Source organism: Pristis pectinata, chromosome 7 (genome assembly GCF_009764475.1).
Source record: "Pristis pectinata isolate sPriPec2 chromosome 7, sPriPec2.1.pri, whole genome shotgun sequence".
Classification (NCBI taxonomy): Eukaryota; Metazoa; Chordata; class Chondrichthyes; order Rhinopristiformes; family Pristidae; genus Pristis; species Pristis pectinata.
In genome coordinates this window covers 50,970,023-50,986,862 of record NC_067411.1, presented here as the reverse complement: position 1 = coordinate 50,986,862, position 16,840 = coordinate 50,970,023, and the positions used below count along the sequence as shown (strand labels likewise).

Sequence of the window (16,840 nt, the reverse complement as noted above, 5' to 3'; positions counted from 1 at the left end):
GAAACTGCCTCGAGTAAATGAGGGAGGGGGTGGGGGGGAGGCAACTTTCAGCAAACTTTTCATGACACATGACTAACAACTCTCAGGTCAGTATTTTCAGCGGAATAAATAATCAATAAATCAAGGTGAAATATTTACCATTTCTGCATGATATCCGTTTCTTTGGTCTTAGTGGATTTGTTTCGATCCGTGAAGAGACGATTTCAGGAGAGGAATTTAAAGTTTGTTTTCAATTTGGTCCGTGGGCACGAGTCTGGCTTTAAATCCCTGACTCCAAACTTTGGGTGAAAAGGGGGAGAATGGGTTGGAGAGGCGGGTTCTCAGTCAGCCCGGCTCGCTGCTCCGGGACCAATGCTCCGGGTTGGAAACCGAGCGCGGCTCCGAATCGTTGCCGTGTCTGAGAGTGACTCCTACTCCGGCTCTAGGTCTGTGTCCAGGCTCTGGATCGGTACCGGCTCCGCCCGCGGGCACTCGGGGTGCCGATCACTTGGTATCCCGGGGCGGCGTTGCTCCCTCCGCCAGGACCTTTTCAATTTTGCTGTTTGGAATCAGAGTAAAGTGAAGTGGCTCAAAGTGGGGAGGGCGGTTTCTTCTCATCTCCGCCTGTCTGTCTGGCTCGCCCCCTGTCACCGTGCCGCGTTCACTCACACCCTCTCACACACGTCTCCACACTGACACACACAACACAAATACATACAGTTATACTCACGCATGCACACTCATGCACATTCACTCTCACACTAACACAGACATACTCATATGGAGTCGAATCATCGCTCTGCACAGATATACCACTCGCACATGACACCCACTATATAGACTATGCACACATTTATCATTCATATAATGTTCACACTCACCACTCACGCTCAGTTAACAGCACGCTAACACTATTCACACACTCACCATTCATATCAGCAACCATATCCACATTCACACATGTACACATACATAAGATCCACACCACATACATTCATACACTGCCCCCACTGATAAATAAAGTCCTTCACACAAAATTCACAGGTAGAAAAAGTGCAAAATCATTGTGCACAAACATACATTGCCATTTGTACACACATTTGCTCACAACCTCTTACACAGATTAATACAAGTACTGCACACAAACTAATAATGGCAGTTTGCGGCCATAAATTCCACCAGATTTTATTCTCTTCATATACAAACCACATCCTACCCTCAAACACTAATGTGAAAAAACATACCAACTGCATCAGTTATTTATACAATGTACACATCCATTTACAATTTTCACCATTTACATTATGCTCAGAGGCAAATGTACATACCTAGATACTATTGCACAAACCTTCAGTACCTACTCACAAACAGGCATCATTTAGAACCATAGAACACTACAGCACAGAAAACAGGCCATTTGGCCCTTCTAGTCTGTGCCAAAACGTCATTCCGCTAGTCCCATTGACCTGCACCCAGTCCATAACCCTCCAGACCTCTCCTGTCCATGTATCTATCCAATTTATTCTTAAAACTTAAGAGTGAGCCTGCATTTACTACATCAGATGGCAGCCCGTTCCACACTCCCACCACTCTCTGAGTGAAGAAGTTCTCCCTAATGTTCCCCCTAAACCTTTCCCCTTTCACCCTAAAGCCATGTCCTCTCGTACTTATCTCTTAATCTAGATGGAAAGAGCGTACTTGCATTTACTTTGTCTATACCCCTAATAATTTTGTAAACCTCTATCAAATCTCCCCTCATTCTTCTGCACTCCAAGGAGTAAAGTCCTAACCTGTTCAATCTTTCCCTGTAACTCAACTCCTGAAGATCTGACAACAGTCTAGAAAATCTCCTCTGCACTCTTTCAATCTTACAAATATCCTTCCTATAGTTAGGTGACCAGAACTGCACACAATACTCCAAATTTGGCCTCACCAATGTCTTATACAACCTCACCATAACATCCCAACTCCTATACTCAATACTTTGATTTATGAATGCCAGGATGCCAAAAGCCTTCTTTACAACCCTGTCTACCTGTGATGCCACTTTCAGGGAATTATGTATTTGAACTCCCAGATCCCTTTGTTCCTCCACACTCCTCAGTGCCCTACCATTTACTGTGTATGTCCTACCTTGATTTGTCCTTCCAAAATGCAACACCTCACATTTGTCTGCATTAAATTCCATCTGCCATTTTCTGGCCCATTTTTGCAGTTGGTCCAGATCCCTCTGCAAGCTTTGAAAGCCTTCCTTGTTGTCCACAATGCCTCCAATCTTAGTGTCATCAGCAAACTTGCTGATCCAATTTACCACATTGTCATTTAGATCATTGATATAGACAACAAACAACAATGGCCCCAGCACAGATCCCTGAGGCACACCACTAGACACAGGCCTCCAGTCTGAGAAATAATCATCCACTACCACTCTCTGTCTTCTCCCACACAGCCAATTTCGAATCCAGTTTACAACCTCTCCATGGGTACCTAGTGTCTGAACCTTCTGAACTAATCTCCCATGTGCGACCTTGTCAAAGGCCTTACTAAAGTCCATGTAGACAACATCCACAGCCTTTCCTTCATCTACTTTCTAGGTAACCTCCTCAAAAAACTCTACAAGGTTCGTTAAACACAATCTACCACGCACAAAGCCATGCTGACTATCCTTAATCAGCCCTTGGCTGTCCAAATACTTGTATATCCGATCTCTCAGAACACCTTCCAATAATTTACCTACTACTGATGTCAGGCTCACTGGCCTGTAATTACCTGGTTTACTTTTAGAGCCATTATTAAACAACGGAACAATATGAGCTACCCTCCAGTCCTCTGGCACCACACCAGTGGATAAGGACATTTTAAATATATCTGCCAGGGCCCCTGCAATTTCTACACTAGTCTCTCTCAAGATCTGAGGAAATATCTTGTAAGGCCTGATGGATTTATCTACCTTTATTCACTGTAAGGCAGCAAGCACCTCCTCCTCTTTAATCTCCATGACATTTATGTTCCATGACACTACTGCTTGTTTCCCTTCCTTCCTTAAACACGATACCAGTTTCCTGAGTAAATACTGATGCAAAAAACCTGTTTAAGATCTCCCCCATCTCCTGAGGGTCCACACATAGCCGACCACTTTGATCTTCTAGGGGACCAATTTTGTCCCTTACTGTCCTTTTACTCTTAATATACTTGTAGAAACCCTTTGGGTTTACCTTCACATTATCTGCCAAAGCAATCTCATGTCTTCTTTTTGCCTTCCTGATTTCCTTTTTTTAGTATCTTCTTACATTTTCTATACTCTTCAAGTACCTCATTTGTTCCTAGTTGCCTATACCTGCTATACACCTCTCTCTTTTTCTTAATCAGATCACCAATATCCCTTGAAAACCAAGGTTCCCTATGCCTGTTAACTTTGCCTTTAATCCTGGCAGGAACATGCAAACTGTGCACTCTCAAAATTTTGCCTTTGAAGGCCTTCCACTTACTGAACACATCCTTGCCAGAAAACAACTTATCCCAATCCACTCTTCCTAGATCCTTTCTCATTTCCACAAAATTGGTCTTTCTCCAATTTAGAACCTCAACTCGAGGACCAGACCTATCCTTATCCATAATTAACTTGAAACTAATAACATTATGGTCACTGGACCCAAAATGTTCACCTACACATACTTCTGTCACCTGACCTGTCTGGTTCCCTAATAGAAGATCAAGTATTGCATTCTCTCTCATTGGTACCTCTATATATTGATTTAGAAAACTTTCCTGAACACATTTGACAGACTCCAAGCCATCCAGCCCTTTCACAGTGTGGGAAGCCCAGTCAATATGTGGAAAGTTAGAATCCCCTACTATTATGACTTTCTGTTTCTTATATCAGTCTGCTATCTCTCTACAGATTTGCTCCCACAATTCTCTCTACCTATTGGGCGGTCTATAATACAACCTTATTTAGTTTGGTCACACCTTTCCTGTTCCTCAGCTCCACCCATATGGCCTCTGTAGACGAGCCCTCCGGGCTGTCCTGTCTATGCACGGCTGTGATATTTTCCCTTTCTAGAAATGCCACTCTTCCCCCTTTCATCCCTCCCCCTCTATCACGTCTGAAACAACGGAGCCCCGGAACATTAATCTGCCAGTCCTGCCCCTCCTGCAACCAAGTCTCACTAATAGCAATAATGTCGTAATCCCACGTGCCAATCCATGCCTTAAGCTCATCTGCCTTACCTGCAATACTCCTTGCATTGAAATAGATGCACCTGAGAACATTTCTATCACGTACAAACCTTTGATTTCTGTCTATACATGCAGACCTCACATGACCTTTATCCTCCTCCACATCACTATATGCTCTAACATTCTGGTTCCCCTCCCCCTGCAAATCTAGTTTAAACCCCCCAGAGCAGCACTAGCAAACCTACCCGCAAGTATGTTAGTCCCCCTCCAGTTCAGGTGCAAACCGTCCTGTCGGAACAGGTCCCACCTTCCCTGGAACAAAGTCCAGTTGTCCAGAAACATGAAGCCCTCCCCCCTGCACCATCTCCTTAGCCACATATTTAGCTGCATTATCTTCCTATTTCTAGCTTCACTAGCACGTCTCACGGGTAGCAACCTGAGATTGCAACCTTTGAGGTTCTGTCCAACTTTGCACCTAATTCTCTAAACTCTCTTTGACCTCCTCCTCCTTCCTATCCACATCATTGGTCCTTATATGGACCACGACATCTGGCTGCTCGCCCTCCCTCCTGAGAATATCAAGAACTCGATCCAAGATATCGCGGACCCTGGCACCAGGGAGGCAACAGACCATCAGGGATTCTTGATCTCTCCCACAGAACCTCCTATCTGTCCCCCTAACTATCAAATCCCCTATCACTACTGCTCTCCTCTATTCCTTCCTTCCCTTCTGAGCTGAGGGTCCAGTCTCAGTGCCAGAGACTCGACCACTACAACTTGTCCCTGGTAGCTTGTCCCCACCAGCAGTATCCAAAATGGTATACTTATTGTTGATGGGAACAGCCACTGCTCTTTCTGTCTATACCCCTTCCCTTTCCCTCATGACTTTTAGGGGTGACTATCTCCCTGAAACTCCAGTCTATTTCTGCCTCTGCCTCACAAATGATCCAAAGTTCATCCAGCTCCAGTTCCCTAACTCGGTTAGTCAGGAGCTGCAGCTGGATGCACCTTTTACAGGTGTGGTCATCAGGGACAAGTGTGCTGTCCCTGACTTCCCACATACTGCATAAAGAGCACAAGACTGCCCTAACTGCTGCCTTCATTACCCACTCCTAAGTTAATTAAATTAATTAAAGGAACTTATCTGGCCTTACCTCACTGGGAGCCTCTGCTCGCCAAAGCCTCTTGAGCCAAAGCCTCAAAGCTCCACTCCTACCTGAGCCGCTCCTCACCGGCTGCTCCTCTTCAGTTACCCCTCCTTATATTTGTCCCTGCCAATTATCTCAAGTACTCACTCCCTCTAATCAACCACTCAACACTCTGTTTTAAATAACTGTTAGGGACCCACTGCTCCAACATCTCCTGGGCCAATCCTGGAAGAGAAAAGCCCGCAAAAGCACACAGCTTTTTAAATACAAAGCACAAAACAGTAACACAGATTTGCACTCAAATACACAGAATTTAACAACAAACCTCACAGACTATTCAAGAAGAACCACACACTTGCAATGTACACACCCACAATGTCTGCACTGTACTGACTTTGCTCACAGGTACATGCACAGACTGTCGCCCCATTTTTACTATATATTCACAGTCATAAGTAAATACCTATACATAAACACACAAACAGAATATCAAATTTATGCACACATAATCCACATTGATATATACCCACTCATGAAAAGACTGTACTACTCACTTAATTCACTCTGTATAGATAAACAAACTCCAGGAAAAACGTCTGAAGAAATACTGTAAATGTTAGGAATGGAGTCAGTTATCAGACCTGACGATGGGAAAGAGCTCATGCTAATTCAACCACAATAACTTATGCACATAAAGTCTTTCCTTCCAGTGATTGAGGACAACCTAAGAAGCCCATGGGCCAGGAGATGAACCCCAACATAGCCATTAGTGTGCCCCACCTTGCCTGGAGTCAAGTTAAAACTTTTTGTTCAAAAGGCCAGAAGCAATGGAACATACATGGAGCTGGTGCTTCACTGATCTGAAGTTTTTCAAGGGGAGTCACAGGGCTGTGAGAGATAATTGACAACAGGAGGTCTGTACCCTTCTAAATCCAGTCACTCAGACAGGTCAATAATGTTGGGGAGGGGAATGATTTATTTAGAAATTCTTGATATCCATGATAGCAATTTGACACCCAATTTCAGCCTCATTTAGTGCCAATTCTTTGTCTGACATATAAGGAAGTCACTAAAGAATCAGAAAACACACGTCCAGCAGAAAGGAAGAGGGTGGAAGGAGTAAAGATTGTCCTCCTTTAACAGTCAGATACGCACAGACATACTGTAAGTGTGTCACTTAGTTTTTCAAGCTTTTCTGAGAACATGAGGAGTGAGATTCAAGCCAACAGACTAGGAGAAGGTGGTTTACCCAAGAGCAGAGAATCAAGGAGGAACACTGAGCATTTCTACAGACAGTGGGCCAGGCAACCAACACCACCCACTCAGGGAAATCGGAGTGATCACACTGTACGTTCCTTCCGAACCATCAAAAATGCACTTAATTAATTATCTTTTGCTCTATTGGCAGAGATGGAATCAAATTAAGACCCCATCCAATCGTGCCTGATAAGAATAGGAAATACTCCTGTTGTTCTGGCCAAAGTTCTTCTTGATCTATCTTGGAATGTATTTTTGTCTTCATTTACTCTTTGTGGGATCTTATTATGTGCAAATTGGCTGCTGCTTTTGCATTAATAACAACAATGACGGCTTTAAAAGTGATTTTCTGATTGGGAAGAGCTCTGGGATATGTCTGTGTCTTTGATATCATATTCTTTTTTGTTCATTCAATTACAGGATGTGGACATCACTGGCAGGGTTATGCATTTACGACCCATCCATATTTGCCTTGAGATGGTCATGGCGGGCACTCTTCTAATGGAGTCAACTCACTGGAATATCAGACTGGAGTCACTTGAAGACACAACAGAAAAGATGGTAACTCTCCTTTCTACATCAGTGAACCAGATGCGTGTTTTACAGTCACTGTGGTCACCATCACGAAGACTATTTTTATTTTTATTCTATTTTTTCTAGGTTTGAATTTTAATTCTCAAACTATCCATGGTAAAATTTGGACTAACATTTTCTGAATTATTAATTCAGTCCTCTGGATGACAAGACCAATAATACAATCAATAGCACATTTGGAAAAAACTTTAAATGTAACATGATCAGACACTCATATACTTCCATAGATATTTTTATGTATATCTATAACAGGTATAGAGGAGAGAGCACTAACACAACAAACTACAACACATGTTACACCCATAAGAGGGAACAATAATCACCCCCCCCCCAAAATATTATGGAAATGAATTAGGAGTAACCTCTGTGGTGTTACAAAGACATAGCAAAAAGCAACAAAAGTGGTGAGAGACTGGAGAAATGGACAAATGGAAATGGAGGAAATAATTTGAAAATAAGTACATCACTGAGACACTCCCAAAGAGTATGAAGGAAATGTGATGAGCTAAGGGAAATAAGAGAAAGTTAAAAGAAAGGAAGCAACTGTCAGGGCAGATTTTCTGCTTTTGCATTCAGGAGTCACTGATTGTCAGAAATCCCAGAGTTTAGTGAAGGATCACAGATCCAGAAAGAACCTGCTCCAAATGTTCTCCATTTAGGATGGACATACCACCAAGTCTAAGAAGCCATTGTGGACATAGCCCTGATTGTCTGATTTTGCTCTGTCTGTTATTAACACCCAGTAAGCTCAAGATGAAGACATTTTAAGTGAAACAAAAACCAAACTCACCCAGAACTATAAGATAGATTGGAAGTAGAGAAAAAATTGGAGGCTGGAATAAACTGTACAAAAAATAGAAAAGTATTTTTCTGAGGGTCTAAGACTGAAGCATCAGAATGGGGAAAAGAAAAGGGAAAAGAAGGGCAAAGTAATAATTGGAAGTAAATTTAGATTAAGAAATGGAAAATCATATGAAAACATATTGAGTGGAAATGATAAGGAAACAAATAACCCCTGTAAATGAAGCTATAGAACAATTATGAGTAAGCATGTTAATGATAAATTGGAAGAAAACTCTCCATTATCACATGAGTTGGCACTATTTTAATTATAATTCAGTGAGCTTATTTGTTTTTGCTATTTAAATTTGCTCCAATTCAGGTGTGTAGGACAAACTTTTAACAGAAGCAATATCTGAAAAGAAACAAAGAAAATAGGGACACATGGATAAGAAAAAATGGAAGGAAACAAAATGAAATTAATAACCAATATGCCAGATTCTCAAAGGAAATATATCAACAAAGGTAACAGGAATGAATACAAATAACCTTCAGGCACGGATTGATAAGTGGGAAGTAAAACTCACATCTCTAAAGTGCCAGGCACTGACTATCTCCAATCTGAAAGAGATTAACCAACAACCCTTGACATTCAATGACCTGACAATCAATGGGTTCCCATGATCATCATCCGGGAAGACGTCAACCAGACACTCAGCTGGATCAACCAGGTAGACACTGTGGCTACAAGAGTATGTCAGAGGGTGGGTATTCTGTGGTGAGTGACTCACTCCTTAACCATCCCAAAGACATAAGCACAATCGGGAATGTGAAGGAACACTCTCCAATTTCCTGGATGAGTGCAATTCTATCAACACTCAAGACATTCAGGACAAAAAGCTTGCTTGATTGACACCCTTTACACCACACTAAACATTCATTCCTCCACCACCAGCACACAGTGGCTACAGTGTGCACCATCTACAAAATGCATTGCAGTTACTTGCCTAAGCTGTGCTGACAGTATCTCTTAAACATGTGCCTCCATCACCAAAAAGTACAACAGTTGCAGACACAGAGAAACATCACCACCGGTAGGTTACCCTCCAAGATGCACTCTATTCTGATTTGGAAATATATATCGCTGTTCCTTCATTGCTGTGTCCATATCCTAGCACTCCCTCCTCAACAAGACTGTGGGAATACCCTCACCAGAAGGACTGTTGCAAGACCACAAGAACATAGGAGCAGGAGTAAACCTCAAGCCTGCCCTGCCATTCAATATGTTCATGGTTGATCTATGCTGGCCTCAACTCTTCTGCTAGTTCCTCATTACCCTCAACTACTCAATCTTTCAAATATTTATCTATCTCCACTTAAATATATCTAATGATCTGGCCTCCACCACCCTTGGCGGATGAGAGTTCCAAAAATTAACTACCATCTGAGAGAAGAAATTTCTATGCACTTGTTTTAAATGACTGACCTCTTATTTTGTAGCTATATTCTCTCGTTGATGACTCTCCCACTAGTGAAAACAATTCAACATCTATGCTGTCAAGCTCAAAGTCACAGTCAAAGTCAAAGTTGAGTTTATTGTTATCTGCACAAGTACATGTATGCACAGGTGCAATGAAAAACTTACTTGTAGAAGCATCAGAGCAACATTCTCATTCTCCCTCATCCTTCATTCTCCTAAACTCTAAGTGATACGGGCCCAAACTGTCAGCCTCTCTTGATAGAACAACCCTCTCATCCCAGGAATTAGCCTGGTGAATCTTCTCTGGACTGCATCCAGTGCAACCATATCCTTTTTTAGGTAAGGGAACTAAAACTATGTTCAAGTTCAAGTTTATTATCATGGATATACATAACCAGAGTGTAATGCCATGAAAATTTGCTTTTTCTAGTACATTATAAACATGACAAACATAAATTAACTTCTACTCAAATTAACATAAATCACACATAACTTACACGACAAAAGAAACAAAATAAACATAAGGACATTAGTGCAAGTTAAGGGAGCAAGGAAAGAAATATAGTCTGATGTAGTATTAGGGTTTTTCAGGTCAGTTCAAGAACCTGATGGGAATGGGGAAGTATCTGCTGATGAACCTTGAGGAGTTGGGTTTCCATGCTCCTGTACCTCCTGCCTGATGGCAGCATTGAGAAGAGTGCATGACCTGGATGGTGGGGTTCCTTAATGTTGGATGTCGCCTTCCTGAGACATCACCTCTTGTAGGTTCCTCGATGGTGGGGAGAGCTATACCTGTGATGGAACTGACTGAATCCACCACTCTCCATAGCCTCTTGCATTCCTTGCATTGGAGTTTTCATAACAGGCCGTGATGCAACCAGTCAGAGTGTTTTCCACTGTACATCTGTAGAAATTTGTCAGAGTCTTCAATGACATACTGAATCTCCTTAAACTCCTTAAAAAGAAAGTAGAGACACTGGTATGCCTTTTTTGTGGTTGCATCTATGTGCTGGGCCCAGGATTGATCATCCTAGATGTTGAAACCCAGGAACTTGAAGCTGTTCACCTTTTTCATCAAAGACCCTTAAATAAGGACTGGTGCACGTTCACTTGACTTCCCCTTCCTAAAGTCCACAATCAGCTCCTTGGCTATGCTGACGTTGAGCGCAAAGTTGTTTTTACAACACCACTCAACCAGCTGATCTATCTCATTCCTGTACACCTCCTCGTCACCTTCTATGATTCTGACAATCTACTGTGGAGACATCGGTGAATTTGTAGATGGTGGTCGAGCAATGCTTAGGCACATAGCCATAGGTACAAAAAGAAGAGAGCAGGGTCTAAGCATGCAGCCCTGAGGTGTACCTGTGTTGATGGTCAGTAAGGAGGAGATGAGGTTTCCAATCCATACTGATTGTGGTCTCCTCGTAAGGAAGTTGGGGATCCAGATGCAGAGTGATGTACAGAGGTCCAGGTCTTGGAGCATGATGAAAAGTTTTGAGAGGGATGATTGTGTTGAACACAAAGCTGTAGTCAATGAACAACAGCCTGATGTACGTGTTCTGGTTGTCCAGGTGGCCCAGAGTAGAGTGGAGAGTCAGCACGATAACATCTGCTGTAGACCTAAGAGAGGTTGAGCAGGTTGGGACTTATTACATTGGAGCGTAGGAGGATGAAGGGTGATCTTATAAAGGCAAATTGAAGCAGGTCCAAGTCCTTACTAAGGAATGAGTTGATTCGAGCCATAACCAACCTCTCAAAGCTCTTCACTCCAATGGATGTAAGCGCTACTGAACAGTAGTCATTGAGGAAGGTCATCTTACTCTTCTTGGGCAACGATACTATTGATGCCATTATTCCAGGTGCGGCCTTATCAACACCCTATATAACTGTAACAAAACCCTCCTTATTCTTCAACAAGGCCAACATACCATTTGCCTTCTTAACAACTTGTTGGACCTGCCTGATCCATGGACTAGAGTATCTAGATCCCTCTGATCTTCACTCATTTGGAGTCTCTCTCTATTTATGCAATAACTCACACTTTAATTCGTCTTACTGAAGTGCATGGTCATATACTTCTCCACATTAAAATCCACTTGCCAGGTTTTTGCCCAGTCATTCAATATATCTAAAACTCATTGCAGAATCACAACATTTTCATCACAGTATGCCCTATTTTTGTATCATTGGCAAACTTGGAAATCTTACATTTCATTCCCTCCTCCAAGTCATCATGTAAATAGTAAACAATTGAGAGCCAAGAATTGATCTCTAGGTACTCCACTGGTTACATCCCTCCAGCTTGAAAAGGACAGATTTACTCTAACTCTGTTGGAATAATTTTGCAGTTCAAGCAGCAGCTCACCCCCATCTTTTTAAGGGCAATTAAAGATGGTCAATAAATGTTGGTTTTGCCTGAGATGCCCAGATCCAGAAAAAATGAATAAAAAGACAAAGGTAAAAAGATAAAATATAATTAATTTAAGAAAACAAAATAAATTATGCCCTAATAAAAAAGATCTGATAAAAAGCATCACATTGTAAAATTTGAGGAAGTATATTAGAACATAGAACAATACAGCACAGAACAGGCCCTTCGGCCCACAATGTTGTGCCAACATAGCTATTCCCTCCTACCTACAGAATGACTATTTCCCTCTATTTTCCTCTCATTCATGCCCCTCTTAAAAGCCCCCAATGAATTTGCCTCCACCACCCTATCAGGCAACGCATTCCAGGCATCCACCACTTTCTCAGTAAAAAACATACCCCTCACGTCTGTTCTGAACCTACCCCCTCTCACCTTAAATGCATGCCCCCTGGTATTGAATCGCTCAGTAATGGGAAAAAGATATTGCTTGTCCACCCTGTCTAGGCCCCTCATAATTTTATACACTTCCAACAGATCACCCCTCAGCCTCCACTGCTCCAGAGAAAAGAGCCCAAGTTTGTCCAGCTTTTCCTGATAGCACACGCCCTCTAATCCAGGCAGCATCCTTGTAAACCTCCTCTGCACCCTCTCTAAAGTCTCTAAAGCCTCAAAGTCCTTCCTATAGTGAGGTGACCAGAAGTGCACGCAATACTCTAAATGAGACCTTACCAGAGTTTTTAAAATTTTTTAAATTAAATTTTAAAAATTTTAAATGAGACCTTACCAGAGTTCTATAGAGATGCAGCATAACTTCTTGACTCCTATGCTCAATACCTCGATTAATAAATGCATAAGCCTTCTTAACCACCCTGTTTAATTTGACTGGGAAAGTAAAAGATCTGATAATTCTAATAAAAGTAATAATAAACTGAACTTCACATAATGCATCCAATAAGAATATTAACTAAGGAATACAAACACATGGTTCCCTGAAAGTGGCGTCACAGGTCGAGAAGGTGCTGGCCTTCATCAGTCAGTATAGAAGTTGGGATGTTATGTTGCAGTTTAAAAGATGTTGGTGAGGCCTCATTTGGAATATTGTGTTCAGTTTTGGTCACCCTGCTAGAGGAAGATATGGAAAGAGCGCAGAGGAGATTTACAAAGATGTTGCCACGACTTGAGAACGGAGTTATGGAGGTTGAGCAGGTTGGGACTTTCTGCATTGGAGGGTAGGAGGATGAGAGGTGATCTTATAGAGGTGTATAAAATCATGAGGGGCATAGATAGGGTCAATGCACACAGTGTTTTTTCCAGGGGAATCAAAAAATAAAGGGCATAGATTTAAGGTGAGAGGGGAGAGATTTAATAGGGACCTGAGGGGCAACTCTGGCAGTTCATTCCATATACTGTGGTCAGTATATGGAATGAACTGCCAGAGGAAGTGGCTGAGGTAGGTACATTAACAATATTTAAAAGGTACTTGGACAGGTGCATGGATAGGAAAGGTTTAGAGGGATATGGGCCAAATTCGGGCAAATGGGACTAGCTCAGATGGGAATCTTGGTCGACATGGACCAATTGGGCGAAGGGCCCGTTTCCATGCCGTATGACTCTATAACTGGTAGGACAAACACTCCCAAACAAACAGCTCTGTTCAAACAGAAGTTTCTTGCAGTGCACAGAAAATGCTTCAAGGGCCCCTAGAAAAAAAAGTCCGAATTTCATTGTACAAAACCCTGTGATTGCACAAGACAGAAAAGGAGCACCTGGGAAGGAAAGGAGCAGCTCACGTCTCACTAATGGGAAATGCAGAGGCCCAATGTAAATGAAAGAAGGAGCTCAGAATATCAAAACAATCTCACCCAGTCATCAATAAACCTCCTGCCCTACCTGCAGCAAAGTCTGTGAATTGGCATAGAATTCTTCAGCCATCTCAGAGTCCACAGAACCAGAGTGGAAGCAAGTCATCTTTGAATTTGAGTGATTGTCTGAGAAGAAAAAGAAGATGAAGTGAGAACCAACTGGGAAGGATTCATGCCAGCTTATAAAATGATCACACCATCAATTAGAAAATTATACTTGAAAGGGAATTGTTAAAACCACAATGTTCATGAAATCTGGGTGACAGATCAAGTAACAAACTTTTAAAAACTAATAGTAAGCTTCCCATTGAAAGACAAGTAATTAACATCATGCTGATGGGTTGTAATAATTTATAAACTTCTGGGTCTGGAATTTGAAAATTCCTCCAGTTCATATTTTTATGAAGGAGAGTGAGAGAGACTGAAAGAACAGCAGGTTCCAAACATTGGGTGCAAGTCTCTGAGAGTCTAAAATTCATGTTTGAGTTTCAGAGCCATTCAAAATCAGCAAAGTAATTGAGTGACCAAGTAATTTCCTTGTATTTTTTGTGAGTTTTACTAAGAATTTCACGTGCCCAACACAGACTGCAAAAGGCTTGTTGCTTTGTTGAGAGCACAGGACTGAAATGCATGTGTACATCAGTTCAACATCCACCTGAAGGATTTAACTACATGGAAATATTTGCATTTAGATTGAGAGTAAGTACTAATTTAGGCAAATTCAAATTTTGCCTAAATTAGTACTTGCTCTCTATTTGTCATTGACATACTGTACTTGTATTAATTCAAGAAGAAAACAATGGGCCTTAGAGACAAATGAACTTCTTTTTACAGGACGGAATTGTGAGTGATATTTTCCATTCTGTTCTGATTTAACTATTTGTCAATTTTACCAGTAACTTTTTGATGGACTCTGGGGGTCCTGTTCTGGCATCAATTACATGTCTGTGTATGTGCTCCCTTTCTCCCAGTTGGACTACCTCCACAGGCAACACCCCAGGTGGTAGGATATCAAACATGATTCCTGTTGCTGGAAGCATCTAAATTGAACCAGCAAAAGCACAAAGAATCCTAAAACTGTATTTATTCTCTATAATCATTGTTAGAATGCTTTAGATTTCTTGAAACATGCTTTGGTGCATCTATTTAGACAGATACCTTACACTCCCGATACAGTTGGACGTATTTATCATACCATGGTTTGCAGAATTATTGAGGGAAATAATTTCAATGTTACCCATTAATTTGTCTTAGATGGGTATCATCCACAGTAAATTAATGCACAGTCATTGTTGTTACAAAGCCCCTGTAAAGTGAGTGAAAACAAACATTGGTTAATACATTTAAAATATTATTTCGACATTGCAACAGGAATGACACTTCAGAACTTATTCCATTGGATGCTTAGAACTTTGGATATCATGAAATGTAAACATGTAAACATGTGAAGTTGCAAAGCTTTTCTCTCCTCTCTCATTCAAAATCCACTGAGGAATATTGATCATAATAATCTCTACCTTAGTCTTTGCAAACTCTCTTTAGTTGCACACATACAGTTCCATTTCTGATCAAGGCTAAACAAATAATTGAAGATCTGTTTGGAGAAATTAACCCAGTTGCTCAATAAAAAAAATCTTTGGTGATTCAGAAGTTAATTCCTATTTAGAAATATTTATCAACAAAAATAAGTAATAATTACAATTGACATTCCCATTTTTATCCTCTAGGTCCCACTTACCTTCCTGACATCACATTTTTGTCATTTTTTGCTGTTAACGTTTTTCTGTGAAGGCTTCTTTTCTCTACATTTATAATGGAAAACACACATGGAAACTGACACTGAACCCAGACTCTGTATTCCCTCAATTCACTGTAAATGTTTTCTAACCTTTAAAGCATTCATCATCTCAATAACCAAAACTCCTATTTTATTAACATAACTAATAAAATGTTAAAATCCGTTATATAACATTATAAAATTAATCTTTTAAATTTCTTTTATGCCTTATAATCTTTATTTAAGAAACAAAAAACAGGTGCTGGACTTGATATTTTTGGTGAAAAAAGTGATTGCATTTTGCTGAAGAAATGAACACAAGTAGGCCCTTCAGCTCTTCCAAATTGTTTCATCAATCAGGCAGTGTATCTAACTTCCCGGAATGATTTGATAACATTCAGTCATTCAGTACTGAACAGAATATTTTGCTTTAACTTTCAGAAATTTCTGCTCAACTCTTCTGACAAAATATAATTGAAGACAATCATAAGATGAATTTCAAAGAATTTACATATAGTTATATATATATATATATATATATGCACACACACACACACACACACACACAGAGCGTAATATAAATAAATAAATAAATAGTGTGTGTGTGTGTGTGTGTATATATATATATATATATATGCACACACACACACACACACACACACACAGAGCGTAATATAAATAAATAAATAAATAGTGTGTGTGTGTGTGTGTGTGTGTGTGTGTGTGCATATATATATATATGTATAAATGTACCTTATATAGACTTAGATCACTATGTGCATTTTAATTAAGATAAACTGTGTAAGTGTGTCTTTCAGGGAGAGAGAAGGTATCAATGTGCATACTTGTAATTTTGCTTTGTCTTATATAAATTTTAGCAAGTATATTACACTGAGAGAGTGAGAAATATATCTATATTGTTAGTGAGGATTTTTCCATATGATTGACTGCTCACTCAACTTAATGATATACCAGTTCTAATGAAGAGTCTTTGACTAAAAATATTAACTTTGTTTCTCTTCCCACAGACACTGCCTGACCTGTTGAATGTTTTCAGCGCTTTCTGTTTTTATTTCAGACTTCCAGCATTTGTAGTTTTTTGATTTTCAATTAATGACATCATGCCTGCTTAACTCCAAGGATCCCCTTGAACTGATTTCCCCATATCGGACATAAATAAAAGACATAGATATAGGGTAAGGGGGAAGAGATTTAGAGAGGATATAAGGGGGACCTTTTTCACCCGGAGTGTTAAGTACCCAGAATGCACTGCTTGAGAGAGCATTGGGTCGCTGACAGCATTCAAACAATGGATGAACCAGGAGATCCAGTCCCCACTGAAGTCCAGGACCGTGGCATTCAAATCAGGTGACCTTGAGCTCCATAAAGCTATCAGGGATGCCAAGAGAC

General features: G+C 40.7%; 1 protein-coding gene across 1 annotated transcript in view; it reads right to left on the bottom strand.

The window, feature by feature from the left end:
• Positions 1–581, bottom strand: part of bnc2 (basonuclin 2) — a 550,218-nt gene extending 549,637 nt beyond the window's left edge. Inside the window, exon 1 of the mRNA XM_052020463.1 lies at positions 139–581. Within this exon, the coding sequence (XP_051876423.1) occupies positions 139–141 (3 nt within the window). The 5' untranslated portion in view covers positions 142–581. The remainder of the gene's footprint in view (positions 1–138) is intronic.
• Positions 582–16,840: the final 16,259 nt, after the last annotated feature.